This window comes from Catharus ustulatus, chromosome 5 (genome assembly GCF_009819885.2).
Source record: "Catharus ustulatus isolate bCatUst1 chromosome 5, bCatUst1.pri.v2, whole genome shotgun sequence".
Classification (NCBI taxonomy): domain Eukaryota; kingdom Metazoa; phylum Chordata; class Aves; order Passeriformes; family Turdidae; genus Catharus; species Catharus ustulatus.
Genome location: NC_046225.1, coordinates 58,906,609 through 58,928,497, shown reverse-complemented (window position 1 = coordinate 58,928,497; position 21,889 = coordinate 58,906,609). Strand labels below are relative to the sequence as shown.

The window sequence follows — 21,889 nt, the reverse complement described above, 5'->3', positions numbered from 1 at the left end:
TTGCTTATAAATTCTCCTTTCTAACTCATTTCATAAATTATTAACATTTCATGTACTGTTTATATTCACACATTTCCTTTACATATGTTGCTGTTTATGCTGTTTTCTTATATTTGCCTATCAAGAGAAAATAAATCAGAGGTTAGTTATGCTGTACTCATACAGTATAATTTTGTTATTAATTCATCTAAAAACGCTACAAAGTCTGGAGACCTGAAAAAATATACAGTAATTTCACGAATACAAGCCGCACCAATTTGACCAAAATTTTGGTGGAAACCCGGAAGTGCGGCCAATATTCCGGGGCAGCTAATACATTAACAAAATTCTAAAAGCTGCCAACACGGAAGTGAGAGCCCGCTGCAGCCCCAAGCCAAGCTGGAGCCCGGCCGGCCCCGGCAGAGGTGGGAAAGCCTGGCAGAGGTGGGGCCAGCAGTGTGGGGGGCGGGCGGCAGAGCCTGAGCCAGCAGGGCGGGGCAGGGGGGCGGCAGAGCCCGGGCCAGCAGGGCGGGGGAGCCCGGGAGAACTGGGGCTAGCAGTGCAGGGGAGCATGGCAGAAGCAGGAAGGCCGGCGGGTGGGGCTGCCTGGCAGCGGGGGAAGCCCAGCAGAATCAGGGCCAGCAGCGTGGGGGAGCCCGGCGGTGCAGGGGCCTGCAGTGCCGGCCAGGGCGAGGAAACGCGGCGGCGGTGCAGACGGGAGGGGGCGGCCGGCGAGCCCGGCGGCGGCAGCCCTACTGACAGGGCTAGCAAACGCGGCGCGGGGTGGCCGGCGAGCCGGGCGGCGGCGGTGGCAGCCCGCCGGCCGGGCGAGCGAACGCGGCGCGGGGCGGGCGGCGAGCCCGGCGGCAGCGGCGGCAGCCCACCGGCCGGGCGAGCAAACACGGCAGCGGGGCGGTGCTGACGGGAGAGGGGGGCCAGCGAGCCCGGCGGCGGCGGCAGCACCACCCGGCCAGCCCCGCCGAGCCGTGGCGCTGAGCTGGGCCACCCGGCCCCGTCGGCAACCATGAGCGGGCCGAGCCTTCCTGGCCCCGCCCCGAGCCAGTAAAGCCCGCTATGCCGCGATCCTGTTACTAATTGGCCAATTTGTGAAAGCTGCGCACGGATTCTCGCGACGAATGAAAGTGCGGCTAATATTCGGGGTGCGGCTTATCTATTGACAAAGACAGCAACATTGTCGAGGCACCGGAAGTGCGGCTTATAATCCGTGCGGCTTGTATTCGTGAAACTACTGTAGTTACTGATAAGATTCAAAATTAGGAAAGTGTATTCTTGTGTGGCAGCATCATAGATTGAGTAATTGCCATTATTTAAAAACCATCTTCCAAAGATTGCTTTAAAAATCTTTGCTTCTTTATTAGAGGGGCATTGAATTTTATTTTTTTTTTACTGGTTTGAAGTTCAATGATGTATTTATATTTTGTGCTTTTACACAACAATTTGGCCATTGCATCAATATTGCATTTGATGATTTTGGAGGTCTTTTCCAAGCTTAGTGGAAAACTAAGATTCTAAGTCTTTCCTGGAATTTATTCAGTCTGTATAATTTAACAGTTAATTTAAGACATTTATAAAAGAAAATCTCCTCAGTTCTTATCTGTTTCTGTTAATGTGAATAGAAACCTGAGCAATAACAAGATTACAGATATAGAAGAAGGAGCATTTGATGGAGCCTCTGGTGTGAATGAACTATTGCTCACAAGCAACCGATTGGAAAGTGTTCAACACAAAATGTTCAAAGGACTAGAAAGTCTCAAAACACTGTAAGTATATTTATTTGGGTGTTTTTAATTCTTCTTTTCTCACAGGTATTTTTGAGCATAGTATTATGTCTGTCCTAAAAGAAAATTATTTTGGAGAGTTAGCTATGGATTATTTTAGTTTTTATTTCTATTTTACTAGAAGCTATATATTATATTAATGTATTAGTTATTAATTATGGGTATAATGAGTCCTCTAAAGCAATGAAGCAATTGAGACTGGTTAAACATCCAACTTCAGAAATGGAAATGGGAATAATCATCAAAGTAACAGAATTTTGCACGGGAATTACATATTTTACGTAATGGAGTCTGATTCATTTCAGCTCAACCATTACTGGGAATTTTGCTGGAGGAAGAAAATGTTCTAATGTGTATTGAAATGTGGGAAATTATTCTCTCCTAAGTAATTTTTTTGTCATTTCAACAGTGAAGGCAAGATTAAAAGCACTATAGCTTGAACTAATTTCATTCTTTCCATGAAGCAGTTTAGTTCCTTCCATGCAAAAAAAAGATGTTTATACAATCTACAGCATCTTGGCCTTCTTCAGAGAGCCTGTCCTTCAGATCTGCAGAGCAAAGCCAAGATTAAATGGTCTTTGGGGTTTCAGCTGTCCACAGACATTATGCATTTTAAATAAATCACATCTACAATTTCTAACCTTGCAGTTAAAGCTACTAAAATTGTTTAAAGCAGCTAGTCCTAGACAAGAGCATGGGGGAAAATTGCCAACTTTTGGTGGACAGAGAGTTGAACAACAGACTTCAAAGCTCTTAAATTTTCTAGAAATTTGAGACATTTCAGAATAGCTTAGGATTCTGAAATTTATGGAGTCATGTCTTACAGTCATGCTGAGGAGAAATGGTGATTCCCTTTGAATGAAATGCTTCTGAGTGCAGTGGAAGTGGTTTCTAGATTTGTACTAAGAAAAATGAAGTAAAAGGAACCTCAAGAGGAGGAAAGCTGGTGCAAGCCTTTGCTCTATATAAATAGCACTTCTGGAGTCATCAGCCTTGGAAACATGAAGAGAGGGCTGCTGTGTTTTTCTGACTTGGGTTCATCAATTACTGCTTCTGGTATTGAAAGAAAAAAAAAAAACCCAAACAGTTAGGGGAAACTAGAGCAGGTTGCCCAAAGGTTGTGGAGTCTCATCTGGAGGTACTCAGAAGCCACCTGGACACAATCCTGAGTAACTCACTAGGGAAAAGCACTAGTGAATCCTGCTTGAGTAGGGTTGGACCCGATGACCTCCAGTGGTCCTTTCCAACCTTACCCATTCTGTGATTCCGTGAAACACCCCTTGCCTCTGTGAAACCCACCCACCTACCCTTGTCTTCCAGCCTGCTCCACACACTGCACTCAGTCTCTCCAGTGAGGTGACAGGCTGCGCAGGGTCACTGCTCTGGTGTCCCTTCACTGGCAGCAGCCCCTTTGTAGCCCTTGGCCCTCACTCCAGCAGCCTCTTCAGCCCTGGTGCCTGCCCAGGCTGAGCTGAAAAAGGCTGGTCCTTCTTTCTCAGGATGCTGAGGAGCAACAGGGTGAGCTGTGTGGGAAATGACAGCTTCACAGGGCTGAGCTCTGTCCGTCTGCTGTCGCTGTATGACAACCAAATCACCACGGTGGCACCCGGCTCCTTCGACACGCTGCACTCGCTCTCTACGCTGTAAGTCACCTTCCTCTGGTAACCAAGTTTAAATCTCTGACCTTTGGGGGGCTTTTCCCTTCATACTTTGATGTGTAATTTCACAGCACTTAGTAAAGTTCAGCGATAATAGGATTTTGTAGAGGCAGTTTTGAGAAATTTTGTTTTCTGGACCATCCTGGGCACATGGAGAGTATGTTTTCATGGTGCCCTTTGATAGAGCATTTTACTGGTTTCCAGAAGTTTCTGAGAAGGCAGGAAAAACATTCTGCTCACTGCCCTCATGGAAGCCCACTGATCAAAACTATTTAAAGGAACACCTTGGCTCATCTTCAGTATTTTCAAACTGTTCATATTCGTGGCTATTAACAAAATGAACTCTAATGCTAGCATGCTTTTTTTTAATTCTTTCATGAGGTTTCAGGTAGAGAAAAGAAGGTGCTTATAAAACAACTAAAAATAGTTTACAATTTTTTGATAGCAAAACCTTGCCTTCTTAATGAAAAATTCCCAGTTAACGCTATTAAAACAAGTCTGTGTTCTACTTGTCCTCTACACATGCATCAATGCAACTTTCAAACAATTGCATTCATATTCATACCAAACTGCAGATATGAACAGGAGATTATACTTGCAGTATTCAAGAAACAGTAGTAGCAGTAGTACAACCACTCTGACCAGTTTTGCAAACAAAATACCTCTACACATGCATCAATACAACTTTCAAACAATTGCCACATTTTGGGTAGGCAGCACACAACCATAGCTGATTAGATTACCATGTTGTCTGTCCTTCTGCCCTGTGCCACACAATTACTAACTTAAATTTCCTTGGCCTGCTGATAATCTTAATTCATATGTGTTTTCTAAGGAAGCTTCAGTCTCATTTCTATAAAAAGAAGCATCCTTCTTAAAATTTAAATGTGATGTAATTTAGGGGAAGTGAAAAGAGTAAGCAAATCTGCCACTCGGTTTCATGAAGAAGTGCTGGTTGTAGGTAGCATAATTCAGGAAAATACTTAATCCCCCTTTTACACGAAAAGTGACATTTTGCACCCAGTTACTAATTTTGCATATTAAGGATGACATGTTTATAAATAATGGAATTGTCGATATGTTTGTGCTGAAATAAGTAGATGCCAAAAGTACTGAGGCTTTTAGAAGTAAATTCATTTTTGTAACTGGCATGTAATCAGCTTAGCTGTCACTTCAGATAGGAAACTTATTCTCTGGAGCAAATAAAAGATGGAAATCTTGAGATGATAAATTAATGGAATACCTGTTGTCAGGTTAAAACTAATAATGTAAAGTAATAAGCATCCATCTTTATACGAAATTATTGCATTATTGGTACAGAGTGGCTTGACATGAAGTCAGGTTTTTGACAGTTTAAAATTATTTCTAAACAAGTTATATCAAGATTCACCACACAGAGCCTAAATTACACCTTTCACCTATGGTTTAAACACAGTATTGTTTGAAGAACAGTGTTTAAGGTATGCTTTTTTGAAAATAGAACTAGAATCCTTAGGATGCAAGGATGCTGTCATGTGAGATAAACTTTCCTGTGGTTCTCAGAAACCTCTTGGCCAACCCCTTCAACTGCAATTGCCATCTCGCATGGCTTGGAGACTGGCTAAGGAAGAAACGCATTGTGACGGGGAACCCTCGCTGCCAAAAGCCCTACTTCCTCAAAGAGATTCCTATCCAGGATGTGGCAATTCAGGATTTTACATGTGATGATGGTAAGGAAATTTGTATCTGAACCTTTTATAATTTCAGCTTTCATATAGATAGCTGCATGACTCCCATAGATCCCAAAGTATTGCACTTTAAAGACCTTCATGCTCATTTTCTATAATTTTAAAAATTTCCCAACTATTTTTGGATGATCAGCAAGCATGGGCTCTTGTGTACTTATGTCTTCAAAAGTTTTTCTTGCCTGTCTTCAGTACTGTAATCAATAATTTAGAAATATTATAGAAAAATTGATCAAATGTTGTAGTACAGATGAGAATATTTTCAAACACCAGTGCTTGAATCAAGCATCCTTTCAGGTTACTTGATCAAATACCATTACATGTTATGGCTTGTTGCTCCATTAACTCTTAATTTTAAAAAAATGCTGCTATCTTGCATCTCTCACACATACTTCCATTTCCTGCATTATTGGTTTGTCAAATTTCAAGGCTGTATCGTTTTTTTTAAAGAGATTGTTTTTAATACTTTTTAAAATTTTTTGTCTTTCATTTCAGGATTTATTCTTTCTTTAATGATTTTTTTTCCATATAATAGCATTCTTACCTAATAAAACAGCATTGTACTAAATAAAGCATCACCTAAAATGTAAATTCTTGAAGTGGGGGTTTACAGAGATGACGTAATTTTTTCCCTACCTTGAGATATTGTAATAAAGAAATACCATGTCAGCTTGAAGAAAATCCATGTGGGCTATTCTTGATAATACTGAAGAGACATTTATTAGCAATTTTAGCATCTGTTTGTTTTTATTAACCAGGAAATGATGACAATAGCTGCTCTCCCCTGGCCCGCTGCCCTGCAGAATGCACTTGCCTGGACACGGTAGTTCGCTGTAGCAACAAAGGTCTAAAAGCTTTGCCTAAAGGCATCCCAAAAGATGTGACTGAACTGTAAGTGGCATGCTTTTTCCCTTTTATGAAAAACAATGTCAGATTTTATTGTCAGGGTCAAGAATGAGTGGAAAAGAAAATGAAGAATTGAATTTAGTACCTGCGTTGAAATTTCTTTATCCACTGCTTTATAAAGACTTTCACATTATCTTGAGAAGCTGGAGGTTAAGTTTAAATTAGCTTTGTAAGTCCCAAACCAGTCTTAAGAGCTATCTGCTAGTGAAAATCTTTAAAAATATATGAATATGACATTGCAATCACTCTCAGATTTTATATCCCTGGCACTGAACCTTTCTTTGTATAACTGTGTGGATATTATGTTACAATGGGTTAAATGAAGGGCAACAGTGAACCTGATTAATCTCTGATCACTGGTTAGAAAGGAATGCTTTTTCAGTTACACAAAAAAGCAAAAGGAATAATATGAATGTGTTTTCATAATGAACATGTTTTTTATATCTCTGCATCAATACTTTTTACCTCTAAATCAAGCACCTTAATCCTCTAAATCTGTGGCCTTCAACTGTGTCAAGGAGTTAAAAACACCTGGACAATGGCTTTATGGTATTAAGGGAGTCAACTAGGAAAGCTGCTGTCCTGGATTTGTTGCAAGTTAATAAGAGAGTCCTCTGAGTAAGGTGGCATCTAGTGTCTGTCTTGGCCATAAAGCAGTCAAGTTTAAAATCTCTGTTGAAAGGAGGAAAAGCTTCAATAAACTTTGACTATGAGGAGAGCAGACTTCAGGCTGCTTAGGAAACTACAGTAATTTCACGATTATAAGCCACACTGAGTATAAGCCGCACTTCCAGGTGCCAGCAACTTTTCATTCTTTGTCCATACATAAGCCGCACCTGATTATAAGCCACACATTACAATACAGAGTGTGATAAAAGGTATTTATTCTATCACTATCTGTTGAGGGTGGGGGCAGTGATCCTTATCTCAACAGCAGATATTCTGCTAATGGGCCATCCATTGAAACCAGGCGGGGCATTGTTCTTTATCTTTTCACAACCCATCCTTCCTCCAGCGAGTCATTTTCTGCTAATGGCCATTGAGTCCCACTGCGGACTGATAAAATTACTTCATCCCACTGGAAGTTGCTCCAGCCAGGGGGAAGAGCCCAACACTTCTTACCAAGATAAAAATAGAGGTTTTGGGACACTAAGGGAGCCCCTTTCTCCACTGTACTCCGGAGGAAAACCGGATTTCTCCACATCACCACTGGACCTTTAGAGGGAAACTGCACCTTCTACAGGAGCACTGCTCCAACTGAATCACATCTGTCACTGCAGGAGGATGCAGCCACCATTTAATGGGACTGCTACCACACCCTGCCTGACAGGGTGTCAGGTTGTACCTGACTTTGTCAGGATTTGGAGTTTGTTTCTTTGTAGTACTGTATTTCTATTGTAATTTCCTAGAACTGTTACTCTTAATTCCCATATTTTTGCCTGAAAGCCCCTTGATTTCAAAATTATAATAATTTGGAGGGAGGGGGTTTACATTCTCCATTTCAAAGAGAAGTTCCTGCCTTTCTCAGCAGACCCCTGTCCTCCAAACTAAAACAGCAACTTTTCGTTCTTTGTCCATATATAAGCCGCACCTGATTATAAGTTGCACTTTGGGTTTGGACCAAAAAATGGTGCGGCTTATAATCTTGAAATTACTGTAGTAAGATCTCCATGGGAAATGCTTTGGAAGGTACTGAGGTGCATCAGTGCTGGTCACTTTTTAAGTACCTCCTGTTAAGGAGCTAAAGAGCAAGCAATTTGAAAATGTCAGAAGCCAAGCAGGTGAGGCAGAAGGCCAGCTCGGCTAAACAGGGATCTTCTGGAGCCAAGGCAAAAATGAAAAATGTACATCCAGTAGAAACAAGACTGGGTGACATGGGAGGATTACAGAGATGCTGTTTGTCACTGTAAGAAGAAAATTGGCCCAATTAGAGCTGAAGCTGGCCAGTACTGCTGGGGATAATAGAAAGAGCTTTTTAAAATATCTTAATAGTAAAAGGCAGCCAACAATTGACGCTGATCCATTTTTCCATGGATATGGTCACCTCACAAGCAGAGACATAGACAAAGCAGAGATGTTTAAGGCTTTCTTCACTTCAGTCTTCAATACCAGTGGTTGGCTTTGAGGGTCCCAGTGCCTGGAGCTGGAGGACAATGACTGTGAGAATGATTAACTCCCAGCCAACCCCAAACTTGCACAGGAATTTCTGCTCCTGCTGGCTTTCTCTGAGTTTATGGGGCCTGATGAAATTAATCCAAAAATACTCAAAGAGATGGCTGATGCCATTCCAAGGCCTCTCTCAATGATTTCTGTCTGTACTTGCTAATCTGGAGAGGTCCCAGTCAACTAGAAGCTGGCAAATGTCCCAAATTTTGAGAAGGGCAGGAGGGTTGACCCTGGTAACTGTGAACCAGTCGCTTTCACTTCAGTGTGAAGTAAAATCATGATGAAGAAAAGTTTTGCAGAGTGTGGTCAGATGCTGAAGCTGGCTCCCAGGGCAGTGGTCATAGCACCAAGCCTAACAGAATTCAAGAATTGTTTGGCCAATGCTCTCAGGCACATGATGTTAACCCCAGGGGCTTACCTGAGCAGGGCCAGGAGTTGGACTCTGCCCTGGGGTGCATTGGGAAAAGTATAAACCAGCAGGTCAAAGGAAGTGATCCTCCTCCACTGTTCAACCTTTGTGAGGCCACTTCCGGAGTATTGTGTTCAATTCTGGTCTCCACAGTTCAAGAAAGACAAGGAGTTACTGGAGAGGGTCCAGTGGAGGCAAAAAAAGGTGATTAGGGGCTGAGAATCTCTCCTATGAGGAGGGACTGTGGGAGCTGGACCTGGCTAGTCTGGAGAAGGGTGAGAGGGGATCCCATCGATACATACAAATATCTCAAAGGTTGGTGTCAACAGGATGGTGCCAGTCTGTTTTCCATGGTTCCCAGCAACAGGACAAGGAGCAATGGCCATAAACTAAAACACAAGAAGCTGCACCTCAACATGAGGAAGAACTGCTTTACAATGAGGGTGTCAGAGCACTGGAAAAGGCTGCCCAGAGAAGTCACAGAGTCTCCCTCTCTGGAGACATCCAAAACCCACCTGGATGAGTTCCTGTGTCACCTGCTCTAGGTAACCCTGCCTTGGCAGGGGGGTTGGAATGGATGATCTCCAGAGATCCCTTGCAATCCTAGTGATTCTGTGAGCCTTCCAACTCAGGATATTCTATGATGCAGAGATTATGATAGCTTTGTGATATTGCAAATACCTGGTTTTAATAGAATGTCCTCCTTTTCACATAGTTTTGTAAAATCTGAGCTATTTTATCAATCTATTGAAACATTTTGAGAAAAATTGTTTAGATTGCATTTTATGAAAGATACAATTTGAATATGCAGGCAGATAGTGACATAGATATAAAAAAGAGCTTGCTACCTCATGTATTGTTTGAAGATACTAACTGAATAAGCTACTCATAAGCCTAAAGGAGTAAAATTTTATGCATTATGAAAGGGAAAAATATGCACCTAAGAATTAAGATGTTTGTTTGTTTTGATTCTTGATCAGATAGGTCACTCTATTGAAAGAAATAGAAATTATTGATGGAAAAACATGTTGGTTTGTGTTACATATGGCAAGTATTTAATAATGTTTCATAATGGCTGGTTAATGTAATGCTTTTCCAGAAAACATCATAACTACATTTCCTAAGTAACTAAAAAATTTTACTGTTTTAGGGTTTGGTATTATATAGAAGATTCTAAGATGCCCACCATTAATATAATGCTTAATAGCATCTAAAAGTCTTTAGCCATTGATAAATTGACATTATTAAGACCTTAAATTAGCACACAGGTATATACACCTATAACTTCATTAGGTTTTGAGTTTGATGGTTTAGTGTTTTTTTCCCTCAAAGAGAAGATGACTTTCTCGAATATAGTCCAGTATAAATACAGTTTGGCAATATAAGATCACCAGTGCAATATAAAAAAAACAGCTAAAGAGAGATACTTTTGGAATTGCAAATGGAACCCTTACTGAAAGTTCATTTGTGTACAATTTTGTATGCTTTAGTGCCTAAGCATGCAGCTTAGAATATTTTTCAAAAGAATAATGGAAGTGGTTTCTGTTAACAGTTGCATACTGATTGATTCTTCTCACTTATTAGCATGCATGGCTGTTCTGAGATTTACTCTTCATGTGTTTTATAAAATATCTTAAGAGTTGCTTCATTTGAACAAGGAGTTTTTATCAGGCAAGTGGATATTTGTAGTACTTCAGTTCTACTTCAGTTCTAATGAAGCTTGACAATGTAACCTAATGTATCTTTAGTATTTCTTTAGAATACTTACTTCTTCAAAAATTGTAAAAGTTTTTTTTTATTGTTGTTTTTTTAAATAATTTATTACATGAGCCCATGCTCTATTCACCACCATGAAAATAGTGTAAGTATAAAGCTTGTTGAGACACATTTTGGGTTTGGCAAGCAGCCCTAGAAGTCATAGTCCAAAGGAAAAAAAAAAAGGAAGAAAGAAAAGACAGCCTTTTGATTAGATGTAGGTAGTTTTTTCTGTGAAGTTTAACTGTGTTTCAGCCCATCCATTTAGTCAAGACTAAAGTTTCCAAAGATGCTACAGCATATGTAAAGGCATTAAGCTCAAAATAAAACTAAAAATGTCTCTATCAAAGACTACTCTTAGCTCAAGCATGTTGCAAGTATTTGGATGGCAAAAATATCTTCTTTTTAAAGGGATAATGAGGGTGTAGTTTCCACTTGGGTTCCAGGAAACATAAGTAATACCACCATCAGGAAAGTAATTTTCCCCAGCTGAGAAACTAAAGACCTCTAATCTTCTTGCCACTATCCACTTCATTTCAAATCATCAGGTAAATTCAGCACTTTTTATAATGGCTAAACTACTTGCCCTGGTTACATGAAGAGCCCCTCCACTTGTACTTTTATGTGTGGCTGCTCTCTGAAAGCTTTCTAGGCGAGGCTTGTTACCTTCCTGTGCCTGTAATGCTGGCGCCAGTACAGTTTGATAGCTCTGTACCCATTAACTCTAAGGATGAGAAGATCTCTTATTGAGAATTATGAGCGTGGAAGAAGAGGGAGCAATGTAATACAGGAGCTGTGAACCTATGGAGAAGGGGAAAAAAGTCTAACTTTTCTAGTGAAGGGTAATTGATTACTGTCTTCAGTCACTAACATACTTCACAGGAATAGGACTGTAGCATGGTATCCTGATGTATCATGAAATTTACAGGGATAAATTAAGGAAGGTGACCTGAAACACAGGCATGACAAATTAATTTGCTCTTAGTGCTAAAACCAGACCTTGCTGTTTGTAACTCTGCAATGCCAGTCTATTTCGTTTTTATGATAGCTGAAAAGCCGCACTTAAAGTGATTTGCAGAAGTCAGATTTACCTTTCATCTGTAAGTGTGTGGGAAATGGAGATGATAAAGACCTCATTTTGCAGAGTTGTTATGAGAAAATACAAACTATAATGCAAGAGATTTTTTATGTTACTTCATAATATGCATTATATATGATACTGTAGAATTTGGATCTTAGGCTAAAGATCCTCAGTAGTATCTCTAAAAACCAAAATTTCTAAGCAAATTTTCTTATAAAATGGAATAGTATGCATTCATTTGCTATTAACCTTACTGTTGGATTCTGAGATTAGTGGATGAAGATGCTCCTATTTTTATGAAACATAATGCTCTTTGTTTTATTTTTCTGATTTAGTTATTTGGATGGAAATCAGTTTACCCTTGTTCCAAAAGAGCTTTCCAACTACAAGCATTTGACACTCATGTAAGTAATTTTAAAGCGAGGTTCTCTAAGCAAAGCAAAATATCTTACTCAATTATACCTGAATTTATTTATAAGAAAAAGCCTGTAAAATGTATCATATCTTTCAGCAAATACCCAACCACATTTTATAACTGAGGATTTTTATTCTACTTGTCACATCCTACATATAATATATGCAGTCCCATTTTATGAGCATGGGTATTTTATTCCAGTGATTACATCACAAAATAACAAAACAAAAATTATAATTGACCTTCAAAGGGACATAAGATCTTGTAAAGTCAGGGTAATTGTTTCTCCCACAGTATATGGTTTTCATGACCCGAGGAGAAAGCTTGCCTAAAATTCCTTGCTGCCAATTCCATTGCTGACTCACTATGTGATTTCAGGCAAAACACTAGTTGCTCTAAAATTCATTACCTCTACCTCATGGATGGTTTGAATATTATTTCTGTACCTTTTAAGTGTAAGTGAGAAAAAAGGAAGACTCTAAATGTAAATGGCTATAATTCCAGCTATAATTCCATGGTCTTTGTTAGGACTATAAAAATGTATACCAGCTGAGGCTGAACTGTGTTGCATTCTGAAAACAGTTTGTGGTTTCATTACAATCAGAATGAAAAGTGGAGGAGAGTAACAAGATCTCTTAAATTCCTTTTTCACTGGTTTAGAGCAATTCAAAAACAAGAACTTGATTTCCTTTCTTTATTTCATGTTAGAAAAACAGAAGTTACAGTCACAAATTTTTTAAAAGCAAAAGATTTTGTATTTTTCAAATAATTTTAGGAAAAGAAATGCTTGCAATGTTTTCAAGTCTATCCTGTGTAGAACTTGTAAGAAATCTTTGTGAATAGTTTAGGGAAGTTATGAATAGATGAATGGCAAATAGAATGCAAATTAGCATTAACAGTCTCCATTTATGAGACCTGCAGGGCACATGATTTTAAATTCTTCTGTGCGTTTACTCATACTGCTGTTCTGTAGTTGAGAATGTTCCTCAGCTGTTTTGGAAAAAGAAACCACTGTGCATAGTCCTGTGGTCAAAGAAAGAATTACATATAAGTCTCTTGAGTTCCAGATTAAGAAAGAAAGCAGTTTATTTCAATGTTTTTCTTTCTCTTTTGAATGTATTCTCAGTTATACTTGCCTAATATGTTTATTATGAGTCAGTCATCTTACATGCTTTCATGAAAGTTTCAAGTGGGGAAATATGTATATTGCATATCTATTCAACAGCTCTTAAGTTAATATATCAAAGTTCCCTCAGAAGCAAAGGCAGTATTTCACCACAAAATACATGAAACAATACTGAGATAGTCAACATAAAATAAAAAGTAAAGCACAATATGAGAATAAGGAACAGACAGTATTCACATTTAATGCAGCATTTTTGAAGCTACCAGCATACCAGTACAGCTTCCATTATAATTATGTTTAAGATTTTATTCATTAGAATTTTGAACAAAGAAGACTTTAAGGCTTTTTCTGTAAATCAAAGTTCTTTATAATAATAGCTCTGGGTTTTGATGTCTTCATCATGTAAGTGTTGAGTATTAAATTATATTTACTTAGGTGTTATTAGGGACATGACTAGAATGTCTTTCACTTTAAAACATTACTTTCATTTTTGTGCTTGAGTTCATGAAGGACTGCTTATTAACTTGGCAGCATGATGAACATTGCTATTGTATTAGAATGCATTGTGCTGCTTTTTCATCTGTGTTGAAATGAGAATGCTTTTTATTGATCAAGCTAAACACTTGCTGGGCTTGTATATGGCATGTGAAAATAAAAACAGGTGCTGCTTTAAATAGTTATATCAATGATAATACTACTACTAATGAAAATGTGTCTTGTCAGTTTAACTTACAGTGTTTTGGGACTGGGGCAGTCATTTTAAGGTCTGAATTTCTGAATTTATTTTTTAGAGATTTAAGTAACAACAGAATCAGCACTCTTTCTAATCAGAGCTTCAGCAACATGACTCAGCTGCTCACCTTGTAAGTTTAAACATGTACCAGTGACTCTTTGGAAGCATTACAGTGGGGTTTTTTTGTCTTGGAAAGAAAAGACATGTAGTTGATATTAAAACCTGCTTGGTTTGGAGGCTGTAAAATAACTCATTTCCTAACTAGCTATGTGTGCTAAAGCTGATTGTATTCATGCTCTGCATAGTTTATGAGTAACTGATATACTTGCTGACAGCATTTTATGTATTTTCAGAATTCTTAGTTACAACCGCCTAAGATGTATTCCTGCACGGACTTTTGATGGGTTGAAATCACTTAGATTGTTGTAAGTATTATTTTTTAAATTATTGCTATTTTCCATAATTTTATTTGTGTACAGAAGATAGCAGAACCGTAGGAAGTTAACAGATTTTAAAACCAATCAAATATTTCAGAAGTGATAATTATGTAGCCTTAAAAATCTAAGACAAGAACTTTTTACTTTTCTGATTTTTAATGCCAGCTGTATTATTTTTGTGTTATGTTCTTCCTTGTTATAAGCATTAAAGTCTAGAAAAAATGCCATATGCATAAATTCCTTCAGTATATATCTGGGGGATTTGCAGTTGAATTTTGAGTATTTTTATTCCAACAGTAAATTTCTTTGTCTTGTTTCGTTTAATGTGGGAGTATTTCCAAAACCATGACATCATGATTAAGTATTGAAAATCAATGGCTTTACTTTTTGGTTGCAAGGAAACTTTCCTTTTTACCACTAGGAAAAACATGGTTGACAGGGCACAAAAATGGACAAAGTACAATAGAGAACAGTCAGTCTCATTTACAGCTTCAATTTATCATTATGAAAAAAGCCTGCAAAAATTCCTTTTCAAAAGTCCACAGTAGAACATGTATTTTTGCCTCCATGTGGGTAATTTATAACCATTTAAATACTTGGTTGGATTAAATACCTAAAGTATGGCATTATTTAAGTGTACTTTCATAACTTCAGTTAGTCAATATAAATATGGATATTTCAAGAGCCATAATTCTGTACGTGTTAGATATTCATGTAACTGAATGAATTTATAGAAAAGGAGAGATACTTTTCACAGAATCACAGAATGACTTGAGTTGAAAGGGACCCACAAGGACCGTTGAGTCCAAGTCCTGGCCCTGCACAGCACCATCCCCAAGAGTCACACCCTGTGTCTGGGAGCAGTGTCCAAACACTCCTTGTGTTCTGTCAGGCTTGGTGGGGTGACTGCTGCCCTAAGGAGTCTGTTCTAGTGCCCAAACACCCTCTGGGTCAGGAATTTTTGTCTAATATCCAATCTAAAACTCCCCTAGCTCAGCTTCAGCCCATTCCTTTGAGTCCTGTCACTGGTCACCAGGGAGAACAGATCAGTGCCTGCCCCTTCTCTTCCCTTCATGAGGAAGTTGTAACTGCACTGAGGTCTCCCCTCGGTCTCCTCCAGGCTGAACAGACCAAGGGACCTCAGCCCCTCCTCACAGAGCTTCCTCTAAAGGCCCTTCACCACCACCAGTAGTCTTCTTTGGACACTGTAATAGCTTCCTATCTTTCTTATACTGAGGCACCCAAAACTGCAATTCTCAGGGTGAGGCAGCCCCAGCTCAGAGCAGAGTGGGACAATCCCTCCCTTGCCCAGCTGGCCATGCTGTTCCTGACGCCCTCAGGACACACTTTGTCCTCCTGGCTTCCAGGGCATTGCTGGCTCATGTTCAATTGGCCATCAACCAGGACCCCCAGGTCCCTTTCCTGGCACTGCTTTCCAACCTCTCATTTCCCAGTCTGAACCTACATCCAGGAATGCCCATCCCAGGTGCAGAATGCAGCACCTGCCCTTATTGAATTCCATATGGCTGGTGAAACCAGCAGGTGTTCTACAAAAGAAATATCACTATTCCCAGTAGTGATGCTTAATGAAGTCTTTAATTTTCTACCTCTACTATCAAATTTGGACAAAAATGTTAATTCTTATATTAATAGTCAATGTCTTCATGTTCTATGAATCCATGAAAGATTAAAATGAGCATATGAACATAATTAATGCAAATTTCAGGGAGCTACTGAAAAAATCAGAAACTATTTGCTATCTGCTATCTCTAAATCCAATTGTTACTTGCCATGACTCTGCCTACTTTTATCAACTTTTATTTTTGTATTTTAAAATAATCACAGTATTTATATTTCTTACGAAAACCCAGGATGCAAAAAATCAAATTACTAGTAGGCTGCCAGTTAGAGCTTAAAAAAAATGAAATCACCAACAGGTGGAAACACTGAGAAAATGGAAGAAAAACATGGGAAAAGCTGAAAACTGTTGAAAGAAGAAGAATTTTGCCAAGTTAACCTGATTTTTTTTTATGCATTGATATTATTGTGTTTCTTTTCTCTTTAAGGTCTTTACATGGCAATGATATTTCTGTTGTTCCTGAAGGAGCCTTTAATGATCTTTCAGCATTATCACACCTGTGAGTATTCATCTGGTATAGTGTATTTTTTATTTTTTTTGTTACTCTTAGCCAATATTATATAGCCAAAGACATAATGCAAAGAAGTTCTCTGGAAGAAGCTTGTGCTAGTGTAGAGGCTGGGGACTGGCCAGAGAGCTGGCAGCAGCTCAGCAAAAAAATCATGGGCTTTCTGCTTGGGCCACAAGTTGAACTTGTTTGCCCTGTGTCCTTATGGCAATGAAGGCTAAAGAACGCTCTGGGCTAAATTTGAAAGTGAGCAGCCAGGGGACTGAGGATACTGATCACTCCTTTTCTGCATGGCCTTCCTAGGGCTACATCTGGAATATGTGTCCAGTTTCTCCAGTACAAAGCAGATGTTTCTACAAATCCAACATAGGGGCAAGGCAGGGTTTGGAGGTGGTGAGCCTGTAGGAGCTGTAAGGAGAAGCTACAGGAACTGGGCTTATTCAGCCTGAAAAAAGGGAATCCAAGGAGAGACCTAAAACTCTTCAAGCCTCTAAGGGTTATAGCAATGATGGAGACTCAGAGGTACACAGTGAAGATTCAGAGGTAAAGCATCAAAACCTGCAAGTAGGGAAATTTGAACATAATGAACAATTCTTCACTGTGAGGATGATTCAGCCAGGTTGCCCAAAGAAGCAGGAGAATCTCTGTCCCTGGAGATTTTCAGCCCTGAGCAGCTCTGACCTGCCAAGGTAGCCCTATTTTGTGCAGGAAGGTGAGAATAAGTGAAAATTAATTTATGATTGTTGTGTCATTGTCTTGTTGACACTAAACACATCACATCTGATTTCAGAACATAATTTGAGGTAGTAGTTTTCTGGTTTTTAATTTTTCATTGAGAGCCTAAGTTAGAACAAGCTACCTTCTGCAAACCTCATGGTGTTTATGGATAGTTAAGATTTTGAGGCTTATGTTGACTAGTGCCTTTAGATATATCTGGGGGTTTGAGTTTCTTAACAGCAGCAGCTGTTAAAATCTTAATTATCTGTTTCTCATTCAGTACTGGACATTTACATTTAGCTCTCAGAAATTCCATACTGATTAAGCTTTCAGTTAGTGATAATTCATTCAAATTCTACTAATAAAACTAATTTATCTGCATGAAAAATCAGTAAAACTTGGATAGATTTGATTGTTGCTGGCACTTTTTTCATAATGGATACCAGTTAACCTTGTTAATATTCTGATTTTAGCAGAACAATTGTGTTAGTTCAGGCTGACATCCACTTTTGCAAATACAGAATGGACAAATTCTAGGTATTTCTTCTTGCATGGGAAGTTCCCTTGTCACTAAGTCTATACCCTGATGCTTTAAGAATGGTATGGTCCCTTTAACCCTGTAACCCCTGCAAGACCAATGGACTGACCCCTGTGATGGGATTGGCAAGAAGCCAATATCCCCTCCCCCTTTCCTGACCCTTGAAAACCCCCTGAACTTCTTTGCTCTTTCCTCTTTCTCTCCTTCTCTCCCGCTCTGCCCTCATGGAAGCCTAAGAATTAAACCATCCCTGAGATAAAGAACCTCTAATCTCTCATCTGTTCTACATGATATGCACCCCAGGCCAGCTCTGCAGAGTATTTGGGAAGCAGAGCAAGGCCAGGGTGTTGTATCACTCTGACTCAAGCCTGACTGAAAAAATATGTATATTTTCTTGAGTACAGCTTGAATGTATTAAAAAGTTAATATGAGAGGACTTTCTGCTCAGTGGGGCAGAAAAGAGTGTTTCAGCTCTGGTAGTTCCTATTGCCTTTGCTTGCCAAAGACTTTTTTGTATCTTTGGAAGAGCCACTGGTTCAAAGCTGTGGAAAGTATTGAAACATCTGGAGAAGGAGGATGTTCTTATACAGCCATTTGATAGTGTTTGCACATGTTGGGATTATCTGTTAGAAGTTCCATGATTATTCTATTTCTTAAAAGGAACATGAGTACATCTTTACAAAATAGCACAAGGCTTCAATCCTCCAAATTAACTACACAATGTCTCATTGTTTTCAGAGTTTTAAGAGTATTTATAGTTTCTAGCAGAGAAAATAAACACTTAAAAAGCTGTTACAGAAATTAATCCTGAAAATCTCTAGCAAAATTATTTTTTAATTAAAAAAATTCACAAGGATCATAATTTCAAGAAATGGATTTGCTTTCATAATGAAGCAATTCTTATGTAACTACCGCAAAGCTAGGATAATGTAGTTCTATTTACTTACGCAGCAGAGAACTCTTACGGAATTCTGCACGTAGTTGTGAGTTCAGTGAGACAGCTCCAAAGAGGAAATAATTAAATCCAATTTGGGAGCTTAGAAACAGATGGTTTACCAGCCTGGGAGCCATAAACTGAAAAGGAGAAATATCAGGGCAGAACTCTGTGGAATTGTCTTGACTGCTTCGGAAGAAATACTTTATTCTTGTTATCTTGTTAAATTGCCCAGTATCAGTTTCACTCTGCTGATGCAGCTGATCATCCCCATTACAAAGCATCAGTGAAACAGAGCTAATTGGTATTAACTCACTAAAGTTCACACATAGTGCTGTTAACAATATCTAGATTTCTGGACTATGTTTCTACTAAAACTATCACTTCTTGATCTAGAACTCAAATCCAGATTAGTGCTATAACAGGCGTTTTGGTGGTGGGAGAGCAGGTTTGCATTTTGAATGGTTTTTGCCGTCCCGTTTTCTGGCTTCCTTTTTAGATAGCAGACATTCTTTTATTTGTCTTTTTTTCAACAGGGCTATTGGAGCAAATCCTCTTTATTGTGATTGCAATATGCAGTGGCTATCTGATTGGGTAAAATCAGAATACAAAGAACCCGGTATTGCACGTTGTGCTGGTCCTGGAGAAATGGCAGATAAACTGCTTCTCACAACTCCTTCCAAGAAATTTACTTGCCAAGGTACTGTTGTTGTATTTTTTTCTCTTTGAAGTGTCAATATTTAATTTTTACAAATGGTTGAGCTGTGAATTAAGAGTCTTTTGTACTGAAAATACATTTATTATAGCATCTTAACACAGCCTTGTCATTATTACTCATACTTAAGGATATAGCTATTGGTTCCATTCAGGAAATGTATTTATTCTAAAGATTTTAATTCCTATCTAATTTAAAATAAATAGAGAAATAAGTCTGGATTTGGAGTAAAGTATTCCTCATAATGTACATGGTACCTCAAAGTACAGGATGTACACAGGTACTTTTTGATGCCTCAGTCATGAATAGAGTTTAAACATCTACACTTCCTTCAGGATTTTTCCTTCAAGCTGTTCACCATAAAAACTGTAAATACATCTGTAATCCTTGCAGTCTGCAATTAAATGTATAATATGTCTCTGATATTTCAGAAGTAAGCACAAACCGAACCAAAAACAAACCAAGAAAAAGATAGATAGCCAGTATAGAGGTCTCAGTCTAAAATGTTGTTAAATGGGCAGGTGTCTCAGGGTATTTGACTCCATGTTGGCACCAGTGTTGCTGGCATTTATATCACAACTTACATTATTGTCTGTTAATTCCTAGGTTCTTTTTCTGAACTGTACTGTTACTTCTTAGAAAAGTACTCTTTTACTTACATCAAGTGAGAGCTTTGTTTAATGTTTAATCTTTCTCTACTCCACTGATTTATCCCTTCTTAGATATTTTGCAAACACAGAAACTTCTACTGTAGCTTCGTTTCTCGTGGTCCTGATTTAAAAACATTGAAACTTAATTTCTTTTAAAAAAATTATGTGTTCTTATATTTGTAAGTCATTACTATGTTCATTGAGATTTCTGAGGCATCAGATGAATATGATCTTTAGTCTTGTAGAAGTAACTTATTCTCAGTATCTAGGTAATCTTCAAGCTATTTTGACTTAGTTTTTTTTTTTAATGTATCGTCAAAGGTGAGCTTTTTCCCTTTGTCATTTTGTTCTTAAAAAACAAAGCAGTGGGACTGTGTCGGAGTTTGTTTTATCCAAAGTTGTTCTTTACTGTATATTTAATCTGTTCAGTCTTTTTTCTCTTTAGACTTTCTGTCAAAAATGTTTTTTTATTTGTATATAAATACCACTGGAAGCCATCTTGTTACTTGTGATGTCAGTGATTTTTTTTCCCTCTGAATCCTTCTTGAAATTTTTCAGCAGTCCATCTCTGAGGTCATGCCAGTGTTCACTGCATATGACACTCATCTGTTGCAAAGTCTCAGCCTCATTTTAGAGAGGACATTTGCTGGCCAATCTGGTAGTTTTCTTTACCAGCATCCATGGATCAGTATTGCAGATATGCTTTTATTGCTTTTGTAGGGATACAAGTGAAAGAATATTTTCACGAACATGAGGAACCTGTTTAGTTATTTTTCAGCTTTGTCAGTTTTACAAACTGTATCACTTCTGCCTACAATCATTGTTATGTTTCTGTCAGACAATCCAGAAATTACATCTTACTCCCTCTTGCCCATCAGAAAAGATCCTTTATAGTATTATGCTGGGTAAGAGCTGTGTATTTGTTTCAATTCCAAGCGTGGAGATCTGGTATTATGGACACCTTTGAAAGAAAATAATTTTCCTGCCACTGTCCTATGAAGATGCTTTTAATTACAGATTGCAAATCAGCAGCTTTTCAATGACATGATGGCCCTGTAAGACATTTTGAGTCTGTTGCTCAAAGATAAGTGATTTTATCTTTTGCTTAAAAAACTGAACTGCTGAATTATATAAATTAGGAAGATGTTATATTCTTATTAGAACCAAAGTTTTTACCTACAAATAAAAAGGCTGTTTTCAGAATATCTGTTGATGGTCTGCTACTGTATATGTATTTACAGGAAACGAGTAATTCCCTCTTATCACTACCCATGGATTCAATTGGTAGTGAATTGGGTGTTTGAATTTTACCAACATAATGAATAGTTCCCCAAGAAAGTGGCATTTTACAATGAAGTCTCATCTCAGTTGTAAAGCTCGACAAAATCACTTTACCTTACTCTAATTTTATGGAATCTTTTGCTGCAGAAATCATCCATTAACATTTTCTTCCTCCGGTTATTTTTCTACATCTGTGGGTGGGTTTTTTCTTTAATTTTTTTAATGGGCCTCTAACAGCTTCTCAATCTTTTACCTCTTTATCATCCATGCCCTGCTTCTAGAGATTCCAGGGCCTTGTGGTTTTCTGATACCAGGTAAGGTTATAAGTAGATCTGGAATGGGTGATCTGCTTAAGAACAGACCTTCTGACCTTCCTTTTGTGTACCTCAAGCAGACTTCTTTCCTAAGACACGCATGTGTACTGTTCGTTTTCCCCTGTGATGCATTTACAGATGATTATTTGTGATAGATCATTTTGTATATTGTATGAAAAGTTTTTTTATTTCAAAAGTCTGGTTTTAAAATCTGAGTTATCTAACTGAAATTATTGCTGCCATTGCATTGTACTAAAAGTTGGTGATTTCATTAGCAGTGTAAATACTGCTTTAGAGGCCACGTACAAGAGAGGAGTTATAAAATGTCCAAGTTTTTCTTGCAACAGGTTTCTTTAGAGGCTGGTTTGAGATGGTTTGTGTCATGGTTTTTCTTAAAACATCTTA

At 38.5% G+C, this 21,889-nt stretch overlaps 1 protein-coding gene across 10 annotated transcripts in view; it reads left to right on the top strand.

Moving 5' to 3' along the window:
- The window catches only part of LOC116996308 (slit homolog 2 protein), a 259,704-nt gene that overhangs the window by 213,863 nt on the left and 23,952 nt on the right, over positions 1-21,889 (top strand). For all 10 annotated transcript variants that reach the window (XM_033059731.2, XM_033059740.2, XM_033059738.2 and 7 more), the window contains 9 exons: positions 1,617-1,760; positions 3,278-3,421; positions 4,979-5,145; positions 5,919-6,051; positions 11,813-11,881; positions 13,810-13,881; positions 14,105-14,176; positions 16,255-16,326; positions 19,061-19,224. In XM_033059731.2, the coding sequence (XP_032915622.1) occupies positions 1,617-1,760; positions 3,278-3,421; positions 4,979-5,145; positions 5,919-6,051; positions 11,813-11,881; positions 13,810-13,881; positions 14,105-14,176; positions 16,255-16,326; positions 19,061-19,224 (1,037 nt within the window). The remainder of the gene's footprint in view (positions 1-1,616; positions 1,761-3,277; positions 3,422-4,978; positions 5,146-5,918; positions 6,052-11,812; positions 11,882-13,809; positions 13,882-14,104; positions 14,177-16,254; positions 16,327-19,060; positions 19,225-21,889) is intronic.